Source organism: Rhineura floridana, chromosome 19 (assembly GCF_030035675.1).
Source record: "Rhineura floridana isolate rRhiFlo1 chromosome 19, rRhiFlo1.hap2, whole genome shotgun sequence".
Lineage (NCBI taxonomy): Eukaryota > Metazoa > Chordata > Lepidosauria > Squamata > Rhineuridae > Rhineura > Rhineura floridana.
This window is the reverse complement of record NC_084498.1, coordinates 27,658,271-27,670,741: the sequence shown is the minus strand read 5'-3', so window position 1 is coordinate 27,670,741 and position 12,471 is coordinate 27,658,271. Positions and strand designations below refer to the sequence as shown.

The following is a 12,471-nucleotide window of genomic DNA, read 5'->3' as shown; positions in this document are numbered from 1 at the left end:
ACAAGAATGTGTAATCTGTCCAAACAGGAATACAGATCAAGGCTTCACCACAGTACACAGATTTTAACCAGCCCCATGTCTAATACACCTAACTTTCCCAGTAAGGTTTAGCTAGGAACACACATCTGACAACACAAAAAGCCTTTGTAACATCACTGAGAAGGCAACGTGACTAAACTGGCCAGAAGAGCTTTTTATTTCTTCACTATCTGAATGACGTCTTCATCTTCCAGGGTATGATCCTTTCCAACTTTCTGTGGATTGTGCTTGACTGATGAGCCCCACACAAGTGCACTGAAAAGAAAAAAAAAGAATGGTGAGTTTAGAGGCTACCATCCCATTATTTATATATAAAGGAGGAGCAAGGGTTCCCCCACAGTTCAGTTACTCTCCACTTCACTCACTTGCAACTAGCTGCCTTTGGCCAAAGCTGAAGAGCTCAGCTATTCATACAAGATCACAGAGCAGTTCGCAAATAAATTATAAAAATAAATAGCAAATAAAATACTTTAAAATCACCTAAACCATCTTACAACGTCACAGCAGCAGCAAAATAATATATCCCAATAGACTTGTTCAGCAATGCAGGGCTTCAAAGCCCAATTAAACAACAGCAGGACCCCAAAACGTGTCTTCAAATAAGTGACAGTATCAAAGTATTGCTAACACCTGATGCACCTTCAGAGGCAGGGAATTGCACAAAAGGGGGTACCACCATCAAGAAGGCCTTGCCCAGGCCTCCCGCACCCAATGGCAGGAACCTGGGAAAGTGCCCCCTCCAAAGATCTCAATGGCTGGCCTGCCAGACCCCATCAAGTATTAGGACCCCTTACAAGTCAATATCAAAGCCTTAAATTGGGATCAGAAGCGAACAGGGGCCAGTGTAGCTATGGAGATTATTATGATTTGGTCTGCATGCCACTCCGGAGCTGAGCAGCAGCATTCTGCACCAGCTGTGGCTTCTAAACCGACTTCAAGGACACCCCAAGGAAAAGGTCATTGTAGTAATTATTTTTTTATATGGCAGGGGCAATATCTTCCACTACCCAGGAATCTTTCTTCTCTACCTCTCCAGGGTTTCTCTCCCCCTTTTCAATTACAAAGTAGATATTCCATCACGATGATGGCAGTATAAGAAGTATCCTTCAAATGCTTGTTACTTTTTGCAAAAAAACAAATGACTAGGAAACGATGCACTTCTGCCCTTGTGCTTTTCAGGCTGTCTTAAGATGACACAGAGAACAGAAAAAGGATTTGTTAAAAGACAACAGTTAATTTAGCACAGAAATTTTGACCCTCCCACTGGACAGTCTAGTCTTTTTATACTTGAGAGTAAACTGAGGCTCTGATGACAGTGCAGTGCAGGTAACAGGCAAGAAGTGGAAGGGAATCTGCTGTCGGTTGGCCATACTTACTATTTAAACTCTTTAATGAGGTTTTTATGAATCTTCATGCAGAAATCCTCCACGGTGGTCCGAGAGTAAGGCAAGACTACGGGAGAGGTGTAATCAGGTAGCTGCCCTTTGGGTTTGGTGTAACTGCAATTTCAAGTCGAGTCATTAAGAAGAATAGCTCTGGTGTGTTAAAAGGAAATACACTTCAGACAGAGGTTTCTTTTCTAGCGAGGGCTAAGAGTCATCGAAGGTCTACTTCACAGACTCGCAGAGCTGGAATGTACCTCAAAAGGTCATCTACTGTCCCAGCTCTCTACTGATGCAGAAAAAAAGAAGAGCCGGCTGGATCAGGCCAGAGGGAGCCCATCAAGCCTAGCATCCTGTTCTCACAGTGGCCAACCAGATCCTTACGGGAAAACTGCAAGCAGGACTTGATAGGCTGACAGCTGCCTTCTCCTTAAAACCTCCAATGAAGGAGCCCACCACCATCTGAGGCTCATATAACCTGTACCATCACAATAGTCTTAATATTGAACTGAAACCAGTTTTCTTGTAATTTGAACTCATTCGTTCAAGCGATGGTGCCCTCTAGAGCAGCCTTCCCCAACTTCTTGTCCTCCAGATGTTTGGAGATCCCAACTCCCATCATCATCCCTGACCATTGGCCATGCTGGCTGGGACTGTTGTCCAAAACAGCTGAAGGACACCAGGTTGGGGAAGACTGCTCTGGAGCAACAGAAAAGAAGTGAGATACTCCTGTGTCTGGAATGTACCACTTCAGACTGCAGGTGGTGAGGGAATATTCCTCCCTATAATAAATTTTCCAGCACACAGAAAACTAGAAAGTCAAGGAGAACAATATTGCATCTACCCTTCCCAATGACATGCCAATTTTCTACGTGCAGAGATTTGTCACTTTTTGCAGTGCAGCATTTCTTCCAATATCTGTGGCCCTGCAGATGTTGTTGGACTACAACTCCCATCATCCCTGATGACTGGCCATGCTGGCTGGGGCTGATGCAAGTCCAACAACATCTGCAAGGCAAGAGGTCAACCATCACAGGAACATAGGAATCTACCTCATACTGAGTCAGACCCACTGACCTCTCTAGACTGGCAGTGGCTCTCCAGGAGTCTCTCTCAGCCCTACCTGGAGATGCAGGGAGTTGAACCTAAGATCCTCTGCATGCAAGACAGATGCTCTACCACCGAACTACAGCCCTTCCCCTTCCTGCTGTAAGAAAACATCATGCCAATTCTGGTCCCTGAAGTCATCATCCCTCCACATTTGCCCTGTCATAGAACAATGCCATGATTCCAACATGCAGACAGGTTTTGTTGACCACTGTCCAGACCCACTGGAGGGTAGCACTCTGAACCTTCTGACCCAAGGCCATTACAGCTAAAAGGGAGGAAAAGAAGCCCAACTTCAGAGATTAGCTTGGAAATCTTGGCTCAAAATGTGCAGTGGAATAGAATTATGCAGCTGCAGTTTTTAATTGAACAGGAACCAGAGATGCTTCCAATCTTGGCAATGCCAAACTCCCACTCACATCCGCACAAGTTTCAGGTAGTCCCAGATTTTCTCCAGCAGGTCATCAAAGTTCCACCGGTGGTGAGCTGAGATTGGAACACAATGAGGCACTTTGTAAATTATGTCCAGTTCCTCAATGGAGATCTGGTCAATTTTGTTCAGCACATAAATGCACGGGATGTAAACTCTGCAAGGACAAAGTAGAGATTGGATTTTTAAAAATACATATTATACACAGAGATTGCTCCCTCCTGCCCTTCTACTCCTGAGTGGTCATTGCCGTAAGACAGATGTATTTTGGAATGAGCCCTTTAAATTATTTTATTATTACTTAATTTATTTATTTATACCCGCCTTTCCTCCCAGTAGGAGCCCAGGGCGGCAAACAAAAACCCTAACCCTAAAAACACTCTAAAATATCATAAAAACAGACTTTAAAATATATTCAAACAAAACATCTCTAAAAACACACTGCAAGGTGTTTCTAAACATCTCTAAAAACATCTTTTTTTAAAAGTTTAAAAACATCTTAAAAAGCAATTCCAACACAGATGCAGGCTGGGATAAGGTCTTTACTTAAAAGGCTTGTTGAAACTTAGGTACTTCCAAACTACTGTGCCCACAGAGACAAAGGAGAGGATCCAGCACTCTCAGTCACGCTCAGGGACCCAGTCCTCAGAGAAGAGTGCCACACACCTTTCAGCAATAACAAGAGCCAGAAACAGGGCTCTTTGCCACTGGAATCGACTGGGAGGGTAGGCAGTAGACCCTCCTCAGAGTCCATTTGCAAAAGAAAAAAATCCACAATGCGACACCCACCCCATACCCCGTATTCAGGGAGATACAAGTGTTTGATTTGCGTGATATGTCATGCTCACTGGATTTTGATTTCCTGAAAGAATGTGAAAGGAGTTTGTGACCCAGCATAAGCACGCCTGAAAAGCATATGAAACCTCCTCCTCCTCCTCCAGCCTTGTTTCCGAGCCCCCACACATCACCTGTTCCCTTCAACCACGTCAATGAGGTCATCGGCAGTAACATCACTACGCAGCGTGACATCAGCATTGTGAATTTTATACTCTGCCAAGATGCTCTTCACAGTTTCAGTATCCAGCTCGCTCTGTGGGCACTGATGGAAGAACACAAGGGCAGCTGAGTCACCTGGGGAACATGGCACTCGGGTCGGCTGCTATACTGCGGAAGCCGTTTAAAGAAGCTTCTTTCCTTCATTTGCGGCAAGCGAAAGAGTGAATACCACCCTGCTCTATAGACCCAAAGACCCATACACCAGGGGAGGGGAGCTTTTTTCAGCCAGAGACCCTCGTGCCAGTGGTGGGTGAGGCTAATGGCAAAAGTGGGTGGAGCCATGAATGACACTTATCTTTGTACGGCAGGCAACACTCAAGCCATGCAAAAGCCACACACCCCCCCCATCTGACCATCCGGGCAAGCGAGAGGCATTCTCCCAGTTTAATGACACATTCCAGCCAGGGAAAAGCACTCCAGGAGGGGACAGAGCAAGGCCAGCGAGGGGTGTGGCCTGGGGAGAGTGCCGAGGGCCAGACAGAGGCACAGAGGGCCGCATCCAGCCCATGGCCTGAGCTTCCCCACCCCAGGCACACACTAGTGGCACAGCATACTTCCCTTCCTGTTGACCCACGTGAGGCAAGCAAATCGATGCCTCCTTCAAAGCAATGGGATCCTTACTTCAGGGCCGCAAGGATTGTCATCAGGGAAATGGTTTTTCCATATGACATTTCCAAACATTTTGAATATGAAAGAGTTGTAATTATTTCTATATAGGAAATTGTCTTCCAGATGTCTTTATTGTAAAATCACTTAGAGATGTTTTACAGAAAGCAATTCGTAAACGGAATTAAATAAATAAACGCCCCCTACAACAGCTCAGACACAGCCAGAAGAAGCCTCAGGGACAAATTAAGGGCTTCCCGATTCTCCCCGACCAAGAGGCAAAGAGCTCTCCTCATCACCACGATGGGGAGGAAACACACCCAGGCTTACTTACAGTGGCGGTGAGGTTGATGCCTCCTTTATCCTTTTTCTTGAAGCCGATGTTGGGAGGTTTGCTGTTCAGGCGTATCCCGAAGCCTTCCAGCTCGTTCTCAATTATCTTCTTATGTCCCAGAGGCTTCAGAACGTCAAGAACGATCAGAATAAGATTGCAAGTCCGAGCAACTGAGAGGAAAGAAGAGGATATAAAATGACATTCAAAGAGGCTGGAAGTAAAGAGTTGTAAGCCAAGCCAAGCACATCTTGGTCCCCGCTTTGAAATCAGGCCAAAGCGCCCAATGAATTATGCTCTTTAAAACAGCTACGAGCAAAGAAACCTTGGAAAAAGCTATGCCTCTGCCACCCAAAATATAACACAATGGACCAACATATCAGTGGACAAGAAAATCTTCCTCTTCTTCCTACATGGGCAACACACTAAAGACTCCACCCTCCCAACAGCACAGATACTGACAGAATGCAGAAGGGGCCCCAGAGCCACAACCTCACCTGCAATGACCTGGCGACCTCGGCCTTTCCCGTCTTTTGCACCCTCAATAATTCCCGGAAGATCTAGCAGCTGTAGGGTTGAAGGGAAAGGAAGGCACCATTATATAGAAATCAGCAAGTCTGAACCTACTAGCTGTGGAAAAATCTGAGGAGACGTTTTAATAAAAAGTGTGGGTCAATTTATTTCAGTCTGAATAGGGAGAGATGTTTCTCAACAGGAAAGCAATGGGCTACTGTGTCCCCTTGTCACACAAACCTATGAAGTGGCCTTATGCCAAGTAAGACCTTTTTAGTCCATCCAGCTCAGGACCTCCTACTCCAGCTTTCCGCAATCTAGTGTCCTCCAAATGTTTGGGACTACAATTCCCATCAGCCGCAGCATCATATGGCCATGCCAGCTGGGGTTGTTGGGAGTTGTAGTCCAAAACAACTGCAGGGCACCAGTTGGTAAAGGCTGATCTACTGTAATTAGCAGAGGCTTTACATGACTTTTTAACCAAACCCTGAGACCTTCTGGAAGCCAAGGGTGCGCTTGGTCACTGAGCTATGATGGGGTCCTCCCAAAAGCCCAGTCACATCCTTCCCTTTTCAGACAGGGAGGAAGTCCATCGCTCAGTGGCAGAGCATCTACTTTGCGAGCAAAACATCCCGAGTGCAACCCCCAGTGCCATCTCCAAGCAGGGCTGGGAAAGGCTCCCTGCTGGAACACGGCGAGCGCCACTGCCAGTCACTGTCAATCAGGAGTCAATCAGGAGTGGCCAACGTGGTGGCGGGCGGCAACTCCAGATTTTGATGGGCTGCAACTTCCATCACCTCTGACCGTCCACCATGCTGGCTGGGGCTGAGAGGAGGACATCTCGTTGGCTACTCCTGGCATTGCTGGACAATCCTGAGCTAGATGACCTGACATAGCAAAAGCTGGCAGATGAGACTGCAGTAGCCACATATACGATCCACATATATGTACAGACTCACCTAGTTAAACAAATGGGGAAAGCTCCCTCTCTAGGAGAAAAGAGTACTCAAAAATATTTGGCTAAACCGTTGGAGCCCTTCATACACATCTCAGCTCTTCCATACCTCTCTCTCTCTCTCTCTCTCTCTCTCTCTCTCTCTCTCTCTCTCTCTCTCTCACACACACACACACACACACACACACGCACACACACACACACACCCTCTTCCTTCTCAGATCTCAAGAGCTCACCTGTATTTTTGCTCCTTTGTATCGAATCACCCCAGGCACTGTGGTCAGTGTAGTGAACTCATAGGCTGCAACTTCTGAGTACACTCCAGCAAGATTGCTCAGCAAAGTGGATTTCCCCACAGATGGGAAGCCCACAAAACCTATTCGGGCATCGCCAGTCTTTGCAACATCAAAACCTACAACACAGCAATGAAGTCAACGTCACCAACAGGCTGCAGAAGAGATGTGCCCAGCTTGCCCCTCAGCTGTGCCAGGCACAGTGGAGACAAGGACATGAGCGACACCCCTTCCCAATTAATTGCTGGAGCAGACAGCACAAAGGACAGTCAGCCCCTTAAATAATCAAAATTCTACACCTTTCCCCAAGCAAGTGCGCATATTGGTGTATTTTGTATCATTTACTCGGATTTTGACTAGCGAGAGGAAAAAAACCCTGAGCTGGGCCCCATCCCAAAACACAGTTCCACGCCAGGAGTGAGCCACCATCGCCTCCATTCTTTTGTAGGGAGTACCCTTACCTTCTCCTGGGCCGCCCCCTCCTCCTCCTTTGGGAGTGATGAGCTCGCGGCGCAGTTTGGCCAGACGCGCCTTCAACAGCCCCAGATGGTGCGCTGTGGCCTTGTTCTTCTGCGTGCGGGCCATCTGCAGGATGAAAGAAAAGTCAACACAGGGAGGGTTGCACGAACCCAAGACTTTTAGGCGAAGGGTTGGTGGCACCAGTCTCATTCCACAGCCCCTCAGGTAACTTAACCAAAGGGCACAGGCCTCTGTTTCCCATCACTGAAGAGAATGATGGGTGTGAGGAACTGTCTGCAGGCCATGTGGGAAGGCAAGAAGCATCCTGGTAGTTTTGACTCCCGCCTAGACAACTCTGATGAAGGCAGACGGTCATCGTTTGATAAAGACCTGGGCTATTCTCAAGGAACACTTTGAACCAATGCTCAATCCCAAAAGACAGAGTTTTGTTTTGTTGTTGCTGTTCCTGGTGTGATTTTTATCTGCTCCTCCTGTATTTTTTTTAATGTTTATTTATTTATTTATTTTTAATGATACTTATTAGTCGCTTTTTTCCAAAATGAAACTCAAAGCGACTTACCAAAAAAAATCTCAAAAACATATGCAGAATAAAGATAACAGTGCAAGAGCAGACCAAGCAGAACTCAATACAATACATAGAGCAATACGATAAAAACCGCAACACACAATACAACTCAAATGTAGGTTTTCTGCTACCCCCTCCTGGCCCCCAAACTCAGAACCTCCTAGTTCAGCCATCGTAGCCAAGAACCCACCCACCTGCAGCTTAGGCTACAGGAAGCCCCACTTCAAGCATGTTTGGTGGCAGAAGCCACCTCGGAAACAAACAGGATGCAACTGCGTTGGAGATGGAGGCAGGGCGCCTCCACGTGCCAAGCAGGGGGTCTTTGTGGATGCAGGAAGGCCATGGGGCAACCCAGCGGGCGGCCCCCACCTGTGTGGCTCCAGAGGTGCGGCTTGCTCTTGATGTAGATCTTCTCACAGCCAGCATAAGAGCAGGTGTAGACGGCAGTCCATTCGAGAGGCCAGAAGCGGCGTCCCCTCTTGGGCTTGGCTTCCAACAGCTCCAGTGAGGAGGAGGGCGGGGTGAGCAGGCCCCCCGGGGCAGAGGCCTGGCAGGGGAGGCTCTCCTCGAAGAAGCCGGAGGCGCTCAAGTGTGAATGGGACTAATACTGGAGCGGGTGGGCAAAGGCCGGGTGGGAAGGCGGCTGGAGCTGCTCCCCGGTCCTCGGAGGCCGCCAGGAGGTTGTCGGGCCTGAGCAGCGGCATCCCTGCACCGGGGATATGCAGGGAGCCGGTGGCCAGCATGCAAGCCGTGGAGCCACCCTCCTGGTTGATCCCAGGGCAGGGCTGCGGTGCCAGGCCCAACAGGGCCCTTAGTCCAGCTCCGTAGTCCAGCTCCAGCTGTTGATGATTGTATTGGGTGATCTTTAATGTATATTACTGTATCCTGCCCTTTTGCAGTACAATGGATATATATTAAAAACAGCTTTGACACATGGAGGTTCACCTTCATGACTGCAGGTTATACCTGGGATAGTCCTCTCCTTCCCCATGACTCTGGCTAAGCCAGCCTTTGTCAACGTGGTGCCCTCCTCCATAGCTCTTTCAGACTACTACGCCCATCACCTATAGGCAGGGCTGATGGGAGTTTTAGTCCAGAACAGCTGGATAGCCCCAGATTGGCACAGGCTAGCCCAAGCCTCTTCGGAGGGCACCTAAGCCCTCAGCTGCTGCATTTGTTGCGGCCACAAGGTCCATCCATGCTGCGTGAAAAGAAGAACCAAACCCCACCTGTTTCCACAAGGACACAAAGAAGGCAGGCTCCTCTTGACACTGGAGGCTTTCAAGAGGCAGCTGGACAGCCATCTGTCAGGAATGCTTTGATTTGGATTCCTGCACTGAGCAGGGGGTTGGACTTGATGGCCTTATAGGTCCCTTCCAACTCTACGATTCTATGATCCTCAGCCTCTCTTCCCTGCCCAGACGCCGGCCTTTCCCTGCCCTGGTGCCCTCCAGCTGTTGGTGGGACTCCAACCCCATCAGCCAGCAGGGCCAAGGGCAGCTGCAGTCCAGCAGCGCTGCTCAGCAGGGATGGGGCACCTGTGCACCCTCCTGCTGTTGCTGGACCACAACTCCCATCAGCCTTCTCCGCGGGCTCTATGCTAACTGGGGCTGATGGGAAATGCAGCTGAGCAACATCTGGAGGGCCAAAGGTTCCTCCTACCCACCCCCAAGCCTGCCGGCCAGCATCCTCTGCCCAGCCAGAGGCGGCAGCAGCAGCAGCCTCCCCCAGCATTGGATTCTCAGAGATAGACTGCCGCAGCGCATAGAGGCTCTACTGGCGTCACGGCTCTTCCTCTCTCCCCCTCCAACTTCTCGCTAGAGCCACAGGGCAGGAGCTGAGGCGCCACTCAGCCGCTGCCGGTTACCTCGGCCTCTATCTCGGCGATCTTGGCCAACGTCGTAGTCATGATGGCGGCGGCGGCAGCAGCGGGAACAGCTGTACCTCACGGATCGTTCTCCTCAGGCCTGTTTGGGCCGCGCATGCGCCGAATACATGTTCTCGCGCGACTTCCGACAAAAGCCCTGCGGGGAGAGGGAGAGTGCGCGAGCGAGAGTTGACCCCGCCCTTCCTCGAGCGCGCTCCTCCCGCTTTTTTTTCCACAGGCGGGAGTACCATAGAGTGAGGTGACCAGAGCGAAGCACAAAGCAGAAGCCTCCTGCGTCGCCATAACGACTCCCCCGCCGCCTAGTGGCCGGGAGCGGGAATTGCCGGAGTCAGCGGCCCGCCCTCTCTTTACCGCTCTCGGGTCTGGGCCTACACGCAGATGAGATGATAAAGCTTATATCAGGGGCTCCCAACCTGGGCTCCCCGGGCTTCCTCCGGTGGCCCACGGCAGGCCTGTGGCTGTGTGGCGAACGCTGTGGGCGCCACCTCCGTCTTTGTTGTATTGACATTGGATTTTGTGGCATTCAAACGGTAATACTACCATAAGAGGCACCATAAGAAATGAGAGATTAAAATACAGCTAAACACCGTACAGGGCCGAGCACCGCGTACAATCGCGACCCCCGGCAGACATCTCAGGAAGTGTTCCGCCAAGCCCTCAGCCATCTCCAAGAGGGCCCTGGCTCGCCCGCAGTCGCCAAGACTAAGGATGGGCGACTGAACGCATCGCCTTTCCCTCCCTTTCCAGCCACTTCACGCGGCCCTTTGCACTTGTACGTCAGGACGCTTCTGAGGCCGCGGGGTACAAGGGGATTTGAACCCGCATGTGCAACCAGGGACTCCTAGTCCCTTCCTGCCCGAGCCCCACGAGAGACTGCGACGAGAGGTGCTGTGGTGGCGTCCTGCCTGGTGGGGCATCTCCGTAGCCGAGTAGACTGGCTCCTTCCGCGGCTGCCTCTCATGGGGTAGCTGGCACCGTGGCAAGATGGGCGGGAGTCAGCGATGTTGCCACCAACTCGGCAGTTGAGTTGCGTCCTGGAGTCCTTTCCTGCACTCCCCAATTTTTGTGCCAAGTGAGAGTAAATTGCCGGCTCAGTAGGATCAGGCCAAAGGCTCAGCTAGTCCAGCATCGAATGCAATCCCAGGTTCCATCAGCCAAAAGCACAGCGTCTAGATCGTGAGCAGTAAAGGGACCATTCCAGTCTGATTGTGGTCAGATTCCTCACACAGAAGTGCTGCGTCCACTTCTGGGCCTCAGTCGAATAAGGATGTTGGCAGCCTGGCACGGATGCGGAGGGCGACCAGAACGGCAGGGGGCCAAAGGAAGTGCTTGGCCGAGGACAGAAGAAAGAACCAACTTGGATGGCTTTGAAAGAGGATTAGACAAAGGCATGGAGGGTAAGGCTACCAACGGCTACTAGCCACAGTGGCTATGTTCCAGTGCTGAAGGCGGTATGCCTCTCGAGTAGCAGTTATTGGGAATCTTGCACTCAAGTCCTGCTTGTGATGTTCCCAAAAGTATCTATTTGGCCACCGTGAGGACAGGAGACTGCACTAGATGGACCATGGGCCTGATCTAGCAGACTCGTCCTGTGTTATATATCCTTAAAAAGGATTTTGACTAAATGTTAGGAAGACCTGATGAGCTCTTCAGTAGCAGAGCTGACTGCCTTACAAGGCAGATCCTAAGAGGAGTCAAAGCAGAGGCTGTAGCGCCACCTGTCACAGATCTGGTAGCAACTGATTCCCAGCACTGGGAGGTGGCTGGGACAGATGACCTCTGAGATCCCTTGCAACTGTCATTCAGAATGACCTGCTGGTTTAGCAGGACCATTGGATTGTTTTGCCTATTGAAAGAAATAACAATGAAGTAGGTACCACACATTAATTAGATTAGATTTTTTGGAGTGGGGCTAAAATCACTCTTAAAACAGTATTATTATTTATTATATTTATTACCTGCCCCCACCTGTAGGCCCCAGGGTGGGTCACAACAATATAAAATACATTTTTAAAAATAGTTTAATACAAATTACATACACAACCAGAGAGGGTCCTAACATATCTCTCTCAAGTGTCAAAAGCCATGGTGAAGCCGGGTTGCATCCAATGTTAGTCATAGAGTAGACCACTGATACTAATGGGCATGGCTAACTTAGGTTCATTAATTTCAGTGGGTTTACTCTGAGTAGCAGTTAGTGGGCTGCATCATTATAACCTTGTGTGCTGGCAGCATCCGAGGGGCCAGATCCTCCGTAATACCCAAGAGGAGAGAATGTTGGAAGCACAAAGGTGCCATGGCAACAGATGTGCAAAGAAAGCATCATGAAACTTGAGGAGGAAAGGTGGGAATTGCTGAAAGAGGAAGCAAAAACGAGGTGGTAAAACGGGAGGGTCTGTGAGGGAAGGAATGGGAGGCTGTGCCAGTTTCTTCACCTTCCATTTCGTTCCAAGGACCGTATGAAATACCACCTGCTTAAGGATGAATAACGCTTTTGCTGTATCCAAGTCAGTTTTTATTTCTGTGACAGCAATTGCTTCCCGCAAAGAGAAAAGTAGATTTAAAGGGTAATTCTGCTACAGGTGCCACAGGTTTGCTGGAGTTAGAATTACTGGAATGAAAAGGACGTTTTGACATCGCTTGCTGCACTTGCCAGTTGGGCATCCTCGCCAGAGACGGGCACCTGGAGCCGTGAAGGTATCCCAGGGCCCTAAGGGCAGCTTAGGATACTGGGGAGGGGGGGCGGATAGCTTTGCTGCGGATTTGCATATCAATGCCCACAATGGCATTTCATTTCTTTCAGAGGTGAAGCGAAAGTTTTGCACG

At 49.7% G+C, this 12,471-nt stretch overlaps 1 protein-coding gene across 1 annotated transcript; it reads right to left on the bottom strand.

Annotated features, from left to right (window-relative positions):
• Window positions 1-173: 173 nt before the first annotated feature.
• DRG1 (developmentally regulated GTP binding protein 1) lies at window positions 174-9,833 on the bottom strand. The gene is made up of 9 exons (XM_061602761.1): window positions 9,625-9,833; window positions 7,174-7,297; window positions 6,656-6,831; window positions 5,449-5,518; window positions 4,955-5,124; window positions 3,927-4,057; window positions 2,948-3,115; window positions 1,416-1,538; window positions 174-294 (listed from the first exon to the last, which is right to left on the bottom strand). Exons 1-9 carry the CDS (start codon window positions 9,664-9,666, stop codon window positions 195-197), a joined length of 1,104 nt encoding a protein of 367 aa, XP_061458745.1. The 5' UTR covers window positions 9,667-9,833; the 3' UTR covers window positions 174-194.
• Window positions 9,834-12,471: the final 2,638 nt, after the last annotated feature.